General features: G+C 35.2%; 1 protein-coding gene across 2 annotated transcripts in view; it reads left to right on the top strand.

Moving 5' to 3' along the window:
* EPB41L5 (erythrocyte membrane protein band 4.1 like 5) overlaps positions 1-12,888 on the top strand; it is a 127,398-nt gene that overhangs the window by 60,734 nt on the left and 53,776 nt on the right. For both annotated transcript variants that reach the window (XM_031959944.1, XM_031959945.1), the window contains exons 6-13: positions 460-504; positions 1,070-1,122; positions 4,006-4,126; positions 4,235-4,322; positions 5,318-5,406; positions 5,989-6,058; positions 11,501-11,670; positions 12,717-12,823. In XM_031959944.1, coding sequence (XP_031815804.1) covers positions 460-504; positions 1,070-1,122; positions 4,006-4,126; positions 4,235-4,322; positions 5,318-5,406; positions 5,989-6,058; positions 11,501-11,670; positions 12,717-12,823 — 743 coding nt within the window. The remainder of the gene's footprint in view (positions 1-459; positions 505-1,069; positions 1,123-4,005; positions 4,127-4,234; positions 4,323-5,317; positions 5,407-5,988; positions 6,059-11,500; positions 11,671-12,716; positions 12,824-12,888) is intronic.

Raw genomic sequence — 12,888 nt, 5'->3', positions numbered from 1 at the left:
AATATGCTGCTAATAACTTTTACTAAAATAATTGTTCGTGTCTCTTCCTGGAGGAGGCAAAAACTTGAAATAAATGTATTTCCTTAAAAGTAAAAGATTTTCATTTTACTATCATTCTTAGCAGAACATGTACATGATTTGAAGGTTTGCTCATTACATCCTGTTAAGCACATTTTCTAAGGTAACTCAAAGGCACTACCGTTCAGGAGTCTTAAGAAATAGATATGGTATCCAAGAAACAGGGTTCAAATTCCATCTTTATGGGATCTTGAGCCAGTCATAGAGCTTCTTTAGATCTCAGTTTCCTCATCTGATCCTCCTTTAGTGTATCCAGACCTCCTCTCCTTTTAAAATGTTTATTCTTTGATAAGGATGTTTCTCTCCCACTATGGCAAAGGATTATTGCTTAGTAGAAAAAATACTTGAATAATGCTAATTGTTGGCCTTTTCTTTTTCTAGGTATTTATTTGTTCTTCAGTTAAAACAAGATATTCTCAGTGGAAAGTAAGTACTAGTTAGTTGAATTGCATGGTGGTTCTTTTATGCTTTCGGAAAGCAATATTTATGGAGAACCACTATCCTTAACTTATGTGTCATAGACCTGTTTGATAGACTGTTAAAGCCTATGGATCACATTTTAAAATACATTAGATAAAAATTTGTAGGATTATAAATGAAACCAATTTTATTAATACTTAGCAAAATTTTGGGGAGAAATAAACCACAAGTTTAATCACCCAGGTTAAGAACTTCTGATTTAGAAATTATTTTTCATGTCTATTGTTTGTTGCATTTTTCTCCCTCAACCTTCCTAAAAGCTTATATTTAAAGAAGCTCATTTTTATTTTATTTTTATTATAATAACTTTTTATTGACAGAACCCATTCCAGAGTAATTTTTTACAATATTATCCCTTGCACTTACTTCTGTTCCAGTTTTTCCCCTCTCTCCCTCCACCCCCTCCCCTAGATGGCAAGCAGTCCTATATATGTTAAATATGTTGCAGTATATTCTAGATACAATATATGTGTGAAGCTCATTTTTAAACAAGTCACTGTTTTGATTTCAGATTGGAATGTCCTTTTGATACAGCAGTCCAGTTGGCAGCTTATACATTGCAAGGTGGGCTATTCTTATATCATAAAGGCGCAAATTTGTTATGTTAGTCTTTTTGGTTGTCATTTATGTCAAGGAATTTAAAGAGAGAGCAGCAAAGAATCTCTAAGAAACTGGATTCTAAAAACCCTATTTTATTCTCACTTCTTGTAATGAGCTGAGGTTTGAGTTGATGCACTGAGGTCCCAAGTACGTAAGGCTAAATAGTAATTGGGCTATACAATATTAATATACATGATTGGATAAAGCATGGTCCCTGCCCACTCTCCGTGCAAGTCCTGATGTGTTGTAGAGGAAATGATGATTTTGGTGGGTGGAGGCAGAGAGAGACAGATAGAGAAGCTGGGAGAGATTGGGCCTGGGTTCCATACTCCTAGCTGCTGGTTGTGTGGCTGCTGGTCTAGCTAGCTTCTTGACTCAGCTGCACACATTGCTTTCACCGATTCTCTTCCATCTCCGATCCTTCTTCACTGAGAATAAAAACTGATGATTTTCCCCTAACCTGAATTCCTGACTCCTGCTGATTTAAAAATACACGGTTTTCACAACTTCTGACATGTGTTTAAGGATAGTAACTTTTTTGCTTTCAGCAACTGCCTTTATTCCCTCTGTTTTTTTGTTTTGTTTTTCTCCAAAGTGGGCCAGGGGAAGAAGGAGTAAGGTAAGAGGGGGAACACACTTGTTTTGTTATTATGGGATAGATTTATAGCAACATCAAAGTAAATACCAGTAGTTGTCCCATATCCATTATTTCCATGGTTTCGGTTATCTGAGGCCAACAATAAATTTCAGGATAGGAGACAGGGAGAGGACTGACCACCCATAGAGGGAGGGCATACAGTTCAAAGCCCTGTGGGGATTGGAGTCAGACATGTGGTATCTTAATTTTTTTTTTTTAATAGCCTTTTATTTACAGGATATATACATATGTAACTTTACAGCATTAACAATTGCCAAACCTCTTGTTCCAATTTTTCACCTCTTACCCCCCCACCCCCTCCCCTAAATGTCAGGATGGCCAGTAGATGTTAAAATATATTAAAATATAACTTAGATACACAATAAGTATACATGACCAAAACATTATTTTGCTGTACAAAAAGAATCAGACTCTGAATTATTGTACAATTAGCTTGTGAAGGAAATCAAAAATGCAGGTGTGCATAACTATAGGGATTGGGAATTCAATGTAATGGTTTTAAGTCATCTCCCAGAGTTCTTTTTCTGGGTATAGCTAGTTCAGTTCATTACTGCTCCATTAGAAATGATTTGGTTGATCTCGTTGCTGAGGATGGCCTGATCCATCAGAACTGGTCATCATCTAGTATTGTTGTAGAAGTATATAATGATCTCCTGGTCCTGCTCATTTCACTCAGCATCAGTTCGTGTAAGTCTCTCCAGGCCTTTCTGAAATCATCCTGTTGGTCATTTCTTACAGAACAGTAATATTCCATAATTTTCATATGTGGTATCTTAATTTGAAAGGTCAGAAGACACCCCTGTGGGTGGGTGGGCAGAGTACGGCAATGCCTCCTTTTGGCACTGAACTTCTCAAGTCCCAAATCTAATCGTAGTGGTGATGGTATTTTTGGGAGTATGTGGAGGAGATGGAGTACTGAGTCAAGAAGAAGCAGGAATGGAAAGAGAGAGTGAGAAACAGAGAATACAGTACTATACAATTCAGTTAACATGAGTATTAAAAGTTTAAGCTAAATTGTCTATTGAAGATGTGGTACTATCCATGGTTTCATTGACCAAAACCCATGGGGATCTTGGAAAATATCCCCTACAGATAAGGAGGTATAGCTTGATATCACCTCCCAATGTTAACTCCTCACCATTATGAGATATCAGTATAGGACTTTTAGCTATAATAGACTCTTAGTAAATATTGTCTGATTCATCAGTTGTACTAAAGAAATTAAAAAGAGATGCTTTGGCTAGCAGAAGGTAGATGCAGGAACTAAACATAGGATAAAAAAAAACTGGGTGAGGTCAGAAATACCAATCATAGGGCAGCTAGGTGGTCCAGTAGAGAGAGCACCAGCATTGAAGTTAGGAGGACTGAGTTCAAATCTGGCCTCAGACACTTAACACTTCCTAGCTGTGTGACCCTGAGCAAGTCGCTTAACCCTAATTGCCTCAGCCAAAAAGAAAACAAAATAAAACAAATACCAGTCATGAACATGATAGAGTGACAATCTCCATAGTTACCTGACTATGTTGGATCCCTATATCTCTCTGACTCCCAGGTGTTTTTTTTTCTGGGCTATGAAGTTAGTGAGATTGAGCTATATATGGAGGGAACCATCAAGGTCTTTAAGGCCAATCAGAAGAGAGCTTTCTGCAGAAGGGACTGGAGCAATAATTCAGTGCACCCTGACCCCTGAGCATAATAATCTTGCCCTAAGAAACCAGCATGCCATTAATTCTCCCAGTTCCCCTTGTGGAAACCAGCTCCTGTAGTCACCCTGAGGCTGTGGGGTAGGATGCATCTTGAAAGACCTCTTCCCTTTTCTGTCATTCTTGGAAGTCATCTCTATAACTTTTTATAAAGGAAATTAACTGATTGGTGTCCAGAATTAATTGGCTTAATTAAGATAATCAAACCTAAATTACTTGACTTTAGGACTAGAGATTTTTCATAAATCTTGTCAATAAATAGAAAACCTTGAATACCTTTGAGCCTTCCAGAGATAAATGAATCCTTAGAAAAGAATTCTTCTTCATAAAATATGAACAGTACAAGAAATAATAAAAATTCTTCAAGTCAGTTGACAGGCATCAACCTCTACTACATGCAAAGAAACAGAATGATTTGACAGAAAAATCTTTAATGTATCTTGTACTTAGCAAAATATAATTTTGTGTAACTTTTTGTGTTTGTAGCTGAACTTGGTGACTATGATCTTGCTGAACATGGCCCTGAGCTTGTATCTGAATTCAGATTTGTGCCCATTCAGACAGAAGAAATGGAGCTAGCCATTTTTGAGAAATGGAAGGAATACAGGTATTAGCATTGGCACACATTGATCATTGTTCTTCTTGTACCTAAATGGTTATTTTTTTTTGAAGGATTCCGCAGGTTTTGGTGATTCCTTTTTTCCTCTAATTTCAGGGGTCAAACACCAGCACAGGCTGAGACTAACTATCTGAATAAAGCTAAATGGCTAGAAATGTATGGAGTGGATATGCATGTAGTAAAGGCAAGTGGGATCTTGAGATACTTTCTCTTTTCATGTATCTGTTTAAGTTCTGGAATTTTTTTGAATATTTAAAATAACATCACATAACTCACAAGAAATAATTACAATTTATCGTATGTAAGCCAATTGATGCACCATTTTTGTTCCCAAAGAACCATCTTAGATTAGGAGAAGACCATTTTCAGGTTGGCTGCTGTGTGGTGATTTTTTTTTCCCGATTTTTGCAGACTAGTGCTTTCTAAGAGTTTGCAAAACTTCAAAGGTTTTTGTAATCTGCATATATGGAGATAATATCACTCATATCCCCAAAATTATAGATCTTTGAAGTACATGCATGTTGTCTTTGAGCAGTGATTTTATATTTTTAAACAGATAATTCCTCTGTTAATTGGCAAAATGGATTTGATATTTTAAAAGTCAATCTCATCACAAAAAAAGTGAAATAATAACTGAAATCCAAATGTACTTTTCAAACCTGTAGATAAGTAAGATAAGATTGAGGGAATCTGCAGATGTTCCTCTAATTAGTTTTTCCATTTGTGACTAGATTTGTGATGAAAAAGCACTTATTGAGTCCTTGCTTTGGGCTTGCTTTTTTGGCCAGTTACATAATCAAACTTCTTTTAGTTTTAATTCAGAAGTTACATTATTTCTGAAGACAAGATATACTGTTTTTAGTTTGGAACGAATTTGACAAGTCAGTGAACACATGAAAACAGTTATTATTTTCTTCTCATTTACCAGTGTTGATTTCCTTTTAAGTTTTTTCTAATTTACATAGGGAAATAGAATATATGAGAGGGCTCTGTGAAAGGTATGTTTGGAATTGGTTGTTAAAGCATGTAAAATTTACAAAGAAGTAACTTGTGGTTCTAACTTTCGTCTGAAACTTATTTTACAGAGTATAGCTCTTTGAATATATATTTTATTAATTTATATACAGTTAATGTAGTATGAAAATATGTTTTATTTTTATCTTTTTTTTTTTAAATTAGGCTCGGGATGGAAATGACTATAGTCTAGGACTCACTCCAACTGGAGTCCTTGTGTTTGAAGGAGAAACCAAAATTGGATTATTTTTTTGGTAAGCCAATTTAATGGCTTACTAAAGCCATTAAATTTAATAACATTTTACCCTGCTTTAAAAAACAAAAAAACTTGAATGCAATATGAACATTCCCTAATGCTTAAAAAAATAATACTATAAAGAAAGAAAGTACATTAATTTGTCTTTAAAAAAAAAAAAAAAAAAACTTTAGGGGCAGCTAGGTGGTGTAGTAAAGAAAAAGAAAAAAAAAGATTTTAGGTTACAATATGTTAAGATAAAGCTGCAGATTCTTGGTACATTCTTTTATTGATACAGATCTCAACTCCTTTATATTATTATTTCCCCCCTCCCCCCAGGCAGTTAGGGTGAAGTGACTTGCCTAGGGTCACACAACTAGGAAGTGTTAAGTGTCTGAGACCATATTGTCCATTCTTTTAATTCAGAATTAAGTATATGTCAATTTTACTTAGGATAAGAGAGTTCTAAAATTGGGAATGGCTTTTGAGCTCACGCAGTTGAGTTTTCCCAATTTACAGGTCAGGAAATGCTACTGCTATATTTCTAACATCTTTAAAAGTCATTCATAAGTATTTTTAACTTGCGTCTTATTTTCATTAGGCCCAAGATTACCAGATTGGATTTCAAGAAGAATAAATTAACTTTGGTGGTTGTGGAAGATGATGAACAGGTAGGAGCTGGGTTTTTTTTTAATACTACCATGGGGCTGAAAAGTAATTTTAAAATAACATAGGCTAGTGGTTCCCAATCGGTTCAGATACTCAGGTGCACAGAGCTTTCTTATAAAGAATGAACATTGTGACAAAGCACTAGTTAAGTTTAACTGTATAACAGAAGAAAATTTCAAGGATGCTCATTGGATGGTGTTTGCATTGAAATTGCACGTTTTATTGGTACTAAATAAAGACAACAATTCTCAGGAACCAACTTGGATATTGAGAACGCCTTTTGGTAAGCAAAATTCTCTTCTCTCCCTGAGGCTCTTGGCTCATTAGTTTGCAATTACTGATCTAATCCTATTCTCTTTTTTGGGCAAATCATCCCCGAATAACTTTTCTATTTAAAAAAATTTAAATATATGAGAAAAGTAATTGTTTCTCTTAATAATACATGTTTGAGTTGTTTAAGAATCATAGATCCATCTAGTCCAAGCCCCTCATTTTATTGGCAAGAAAATGGTGGCCAGAAGGACACTGGAACCCAGCCTGGAACTCAGAGCCATAATTCAAATTTAAGTCATCTAACTCTGGAGTCTTTTCATTAGCTACCAAATATCTTCTTTAGAAAACAGTAATAACTTACAACTACTAGATAATTGATTTCAGAAGTTTCTATTTGAGTCTTCTGCTTTAATTACTTTGCCTTTCTCCTTACAAATGTTTCCCCTTCTCATTGCATTGAAAGTTACATTAGTTATTTGTAGGTGTTTGTGACAACTGAGGAATTCCTCAGCTCTTTATTTTCTTAATTTCATATCTTCTCTTATGCATGATAATATTGGGTACTGCTGCTATATACTGCTGATTGGATTGCTGTTGTTCATCAGTAACACTTTTCAATCATCTTCCATTCTCTCTTTCACTCCAATCTCCGATGAAGACTGGCTTTTTCTTGCAAATACTGACCTTTATGTGTTCTTGATCCCATCTACTGGAAGCTTGTTTATTCAATTATTTTGTAGCCTTACTTTTTGCCACCCAGTTTTCTTCCTTAGATTCTTGTTGTCTACTTTTTCTTCCCAGTTTTTAAGAAACCTTCACTTGGCTTGGCATCCCCTCAAAGTTACTGTTGTAAATTCTTCCATTTCTTTATCTCTTATTCATTATTCCCTTCTAAGTTGGCTTTTGACCCCAACAAAAAAAAAACTATTTCAGTTTATCAGAGACCCCAGCCTTTTCTCAGAAATCATTCTGATATGACTAGAAATAGTTTCAATTTCTTCATCTGAGAATTGTCTGTTCATATCCTTTGACCATTTTTCAATTGGAGAATGGCTTGATTTTTGGTTTTTTTTTTTTTTTTTTAAATTTTTTTTTTTTTTTTATTTAATGGCCTTTTACTTACAGGATATATACATGGGCAACTTCACAGCATCAACAATTGCCAAACCTCTTGTTCCAATTTTTCACCCCCCACCCCCCCCACCCCCTCCCCCGAATGGCAGGATGACCAGTAGATTTTAAATATATTAAAATATAACTTAGATACACAATAAGTATACATGACCAAAACATTACTTTGCTGTACAAAAAGAATCAGACTCTGAATTATTGTACAATTAGCTTGTGAAGGAAATCAAAAATGCAGGTGTGCATAAATATAGGGATTGGGAATTCAATGTAATGGTTTTTAGTCATCTCCCAGAGTTCTTTTTCTGGGCATAGCTAGTTCAGTTCATTACTGCTCCATTAGAAATGATTTGGTTGATCTCGTTGCTGAGGATGGCCTGGTCCATCAGAACTGGTCATCATATAGTATTGTTGTTGAAGTATATAATGATCTCCTGGTCCTGCTCATTTCACTCAGCATCAGTTCGTGTAAGTCTCTCCAGGCCTTTCTGAAATCATCCTGTTGGTCATTTCTTACAGAACAGTAATATTCCATAATATTCATATACCACAATTTATTCAGCCATTCTCCAACTGATGGACATCCATTCAGTTTCCAGTTTCTAGCCACTACAAAAAGGGCTGCCACAAACATTCGTGCACATACAGGTCCCTTTCCCTTCTTTATAATCTCTTTGGGATATAATCCCAGTAGTAACACTGCTGGATCAAAGGGTATGCACAGTTTGATAACTTTTTGAGCATAGTTCCAAACTACTCTCCAAAATGGTTGGATTCGTTCACAACTCCACCAACAATGCATCAATGTCCCAGTTTTCCCACATCCCCTCCAACAATCATCATTATTTTTTCCTGTCATCTTAGCCAATCTGACAGGTGTGTAGTGGTATCTTAGAGTTGTCTTAATTTGCATTTCTCTGATTAATAATGACTTGGAGCATCTTTTCATATGACTAGAAATAGTTTCAATTTCTTCATCTGAGAATTGTCTGTTCATATCCTTTGACCATTTTTCAATTGGAGAATGGCTTGATTTTTTATAAATTAGAGTTAATTCTCTATATATTTTGGAAATGAGGCCTTTATCAGAACCTTTGACTGTAAAAATATTTTCCCAGTTTATTGCTTCCCTTCTAATCTTGTCTGCATTAGTTTTGTTTGTACAAAAACTTTTCAGTTTGGTATAATCGAAATTTTCTATTTTGTGATCAGTAATGATCTCTAGTTCTGCTTTGGTCATAAAGACCTTCCCCTTCCACAGGTCTGAGAGGTAAACTATCCTATGTTCCTCTAATTTATTAATAATTTCATTCTTTATGCCTAGGTCATGAACCCATTTTGACCTTATCTTGGTGTACGGCGTTAAGTATGGATCAATGCCTAGTTTCTGCCATATTAGTTTCCAATTTTCCCCAGCAATTTTTATCAAACAGTAAGTTCTTATCCCAAAAGCTGGGATCTTTGGGTTTGTCAAAGACTAGGTTGCTATATTTGTTGACTGTTTTGTCCCTTGAACCTAATCTATTCCACTGATCAACTAATCTATTCCTTAGCCAATACCAAATAGTTTTGGTAACTGCTGCTCTATAATATAATTTTAGATCTGGTACAGCTAAGCCACCATCCTTTGATTTTTTTTTCATTAATTCCCTTGAAATTCTTGACCTTTTGTTTTTCCATATGAACTTTGTTGTTATTTTTTCTAGGTCATTAAAATAGTTTTTTGGGAGTCTAATTGGTATATCAGAAATCATTCTGTTTGATATCTTGGCAACTTTTGATATTTCTTCCTTGACCTTTGTGTTGCCCCTCTGTTTCCTCATGGTTTTCCATTCCTTTTCTGTATTTTTTTTTTTTTGGCAGTTTTTATTCATCTTTTACTCATTCCTCCAAAGCTCAGTCCTGATCCTTCTGGATGATCTCATAGGCTCATTTACAACCATGCAAATAACCTCCAAATCTATGTTACATTTTAATTCTCCTCCATTTCACCCTCTACTCACAACTGCCTCCTTGAAATCTTCATCTCAGAGTCCCATAGATATTTCTGATAAAATATCTAAAGCAGGAACTAATCTTGTAACCTTCTAAATTTCCTTCTTTTATGGGCTTTTGAAGGTTTTTGCTTGAGAACAGCACCATTCTTCCAATTACCAAAAGTTGCCACCTGAACTTCTTCAGCTTCCTTCCTTATAGTGTCTTTTTAGTTATGTGCGAATTCCATTTAATTCTCCCTTTCTTACATCTCTTGGAAGGATCATTTCTTTTTTGTTTTAGTATCCCTAGTACCTAATATGATGGACACTTAACAGAAGCTTGTTCATTGACAACTTGATCTGTATCTCTCCATCTACATTCATTTAATACCCCAGTTCAGACCCCTTTTCACTGAACTCTTGCTGCAGCTCCCAGTCAAACTCCTGGCTCCCACTCTTCCTCCTTTCTGTGTGCTGAATGTTCACGCCTCATTAAGTTACTCCTCCTCTGCCTGGCATTTAAAGTTTCCCTCAGTCTGGAGCCACCCTCCCCTTCCCCCAACTTGGAGATGTTTTACATACTGTTTTAGCCAGAGTGACCTCTGGTCCCTGACCTCAGCATTTCACCACTCATCTCCATGCTTTTGCCAGACTGTTTTCCAAATGCTATGGAGTCCTCTGCCTCTTCATTTATATCTCTCAGAACCAATAGTTAGCTCACTTTAATTAGTTAATGTGGGCACTCCTGTGAGAAGTCTTTTTTGGTTCCCCTGGTTGTTACTGCTTTCTTCTAATTATATTTTATTGACTTCTTCCTCTAACAGATTGTCTCCTCAGTAAGGAAGAGACCAAGTGTTTTGTTATTCTGATATCCTCACTGTCTATGCAAGTGTCTTGAATGTAGTTTGTGCTTAATTGAGTAATTAACAGGAAGTTAATAACTATTTCTCAAATTAAATTAGTTTTTTGTTTCTCAATTTTTCCATTGGCACACAATCATGAATTGGTGTTCTACATGTTTTGAAGGAAGGATTTAGAGGCAGGATACAAGAACCCAGCATTTCTGTTATCTCTGTATTTTTGAGTGAACCCTTTATTCTTATTAGTTTCTAGTTTCCTTATCTGTAAAATGAAATTATTGAAATATTCAATCTCTTAAGTACTTTTTCAGAGGAGTAAAATTCAGATATTTCCTCAAGGCTCTAAAGAGGATTTTTGGCTCCTAATAACTATGACTGAGTTGTGTGGTGTTTAGGTGTGGTCTTAATCTTGATAGAAATTATTTATGTACAGATGACTTGGTCATGCAAGATCTCTAAAGTTGATATGAATACAACACACTTCAGTTCTTTTCTAGTTGAGAAATGGCAGTGGAAATTTTAAATTTTAAGGATTAGGGAATTTTCTCTTGAAATTTCCCATTTTTATGATAGTCTCACAATGAACTCCTCTTAGTCATCAGTGCCAAGAATAATTTTTTGATTATATGCAAACCTGTGCAATGAGGTCATCTAAATAAAACGTAGAGACTATCTTTTTATTATTATTATTATTACAGCTTTTTATTTACAAGATAAATGCATGGATAATTTTTTCAGCATTGACAGTTGCAAAACCTTTTGTTCCAATTTTTCCCCTACTTCCTCCCACTCCCTTCCCCTAAAGTATATGTAAAATACAATGTATGTATACATGTCCATACAATTATTTTGTTGCACAAGAAGAATTGGACTTTGAAATAGTGTACAATTAACCTGTGAAGGAAATCAAAAATGCAGGCAGACATAATAGAGGGATTGGGAATTCTATGTAGTGGTTCACACTCATTTCCCAGAGTTCTTTTGCTGGATGTAGGAGAGACTATCTTAAGAGACTTTATAGAAACCTGAACCACTTACTTTAAACTCCTTTGGACTCAAGTGGAAAATAAGTGTTTATCTTAGTTTGTCACAGTTGAGAATAAGCTGGATAGATAAGAATATAAATGTTAAATATTTCCATGTTTGAACTTGTAACTATTGTTTTTGGCCTAATAAACCTGTCTTGCATAATTTTTTTCTTTTTCAGGGCAAAGAGCAGGAGCACACATTTGTCTTTAGACTAGAGCACCCCAAAGCTTGCAAACATTTATGGAAATGTGCTGTGGAGCATCATGCTTTCTTTCGTCTTAGAGGACCTGTTCAGAAGGGGTCAAGTCGATCAGGATTTATTCGTTTAGGTTCACGGTTCAGATACAGGTCAGTTAGTTTCCTGTTATTTTTTCTGTGTCTTTCATTGAATCATAGAATGTTAAAGCTAAAAAGAATCTTAGAGTTCTTGTTCAATTCACTTAGAGATAGGGATTGTGAGGCCCTGAAGCCATATTTTGTCTTGTGAGCAGTGAAGAAAAGTGATTTCCATTTAGAGGCTCAAAATTTCATAGGAAAACAGTATAAAGTTTTGCAAGGGATAGAGGAAAAGGGTTAAATTTTAGGTTTTAGAATGTACTCTAAAGAATGGATGTTTTTCTACTTAATATTTAAAACAACAACAATGTGGACCTACTGACAAAGCAGAGAGTTTCTTTTCACTGGAAATTTTTAGAGGATCAAGTCTTTTTATGGTCTTGGAAGTTGGGAAATGGGAATGATTTCCTTAAATATTTTTGAACAGGGATAGGGATTAGATCTGCGGTAATTGTAAAAGCTAATTCATTTTCTGCCTCACCCTCGTTCCCAAGCAAAAGAGAGAAAAATCATAGTTTTTAAATCATTTAAATAAAGGGTAAGGTATTTGGATTTGAGTTAATCAAGTTTATTACATTATCCCTAAAGATGGGATTGGGACATGATATCATGAATTCCATTTCTCTTCACCACTGTACAACTTACTCCATTTCTCAGATTATGAGAATGCTTGGAGAATTAAAACTTAAACATAATAATTGCAGATCATTATAACTGATAAAAGAGTAGTAAGTAGTACTCAAACTGAGGGCCAATAATAAGGAAAACACTCACAGCATTAAAAGGGAGGTCTTTGTATATGGTTTCCTTCTTTAGGATCCTTTTTTCTCACAGCTATACTTGGAAAGTATATGCTTACACAACTCTGGGAAATGTAGTCTTTCCTCATTGTTACCATGTTTGCCGCATTGTTTCAGAATTGCTGGTAAAGGGAATGAAACATAAGGTGGGGCTTTGAAAATAAACTGGCAATTAATTGTCTTTATCCAGTATCTATCAAGTTATTCTCAACTGCAGATTTATTGTTGTGTCTCATAATTTGTTTTACTTTATTACAGTGGTAAAACTGAGTATCAGACCACAAAAACCAATAAAGCAAGAAGGTCAACATCCTTTGAAAGACGTCCCAGCAAACGGTATTCCCGAAGAACAATGCAGACGAGAGGTAGAATATGACCCATTTCCTTGCTCATGGCCATTACTCAACATGTTTTTGTTAACTTACATAAA

Source organism: Sarcophilus harrisii, chromosome 3 (genome assembly GCF_902635505.1).
Source record: "Sarcophilus harrisii chromosome 3, mSarHar1.11, whole genome shotgun sequence".
Classification (NCBI taxonomy): Eukaryota; Metazoa; Chordata; class Mammalia; order Dasyuromorphia; family Dasyuridae; genus Sarcophilus; species Sarcophilus harrisii.
Note: the sequence above shows the minus strand (reverse complement) of the source record. Positions and strands in the feature narration are given on the sequence as shown.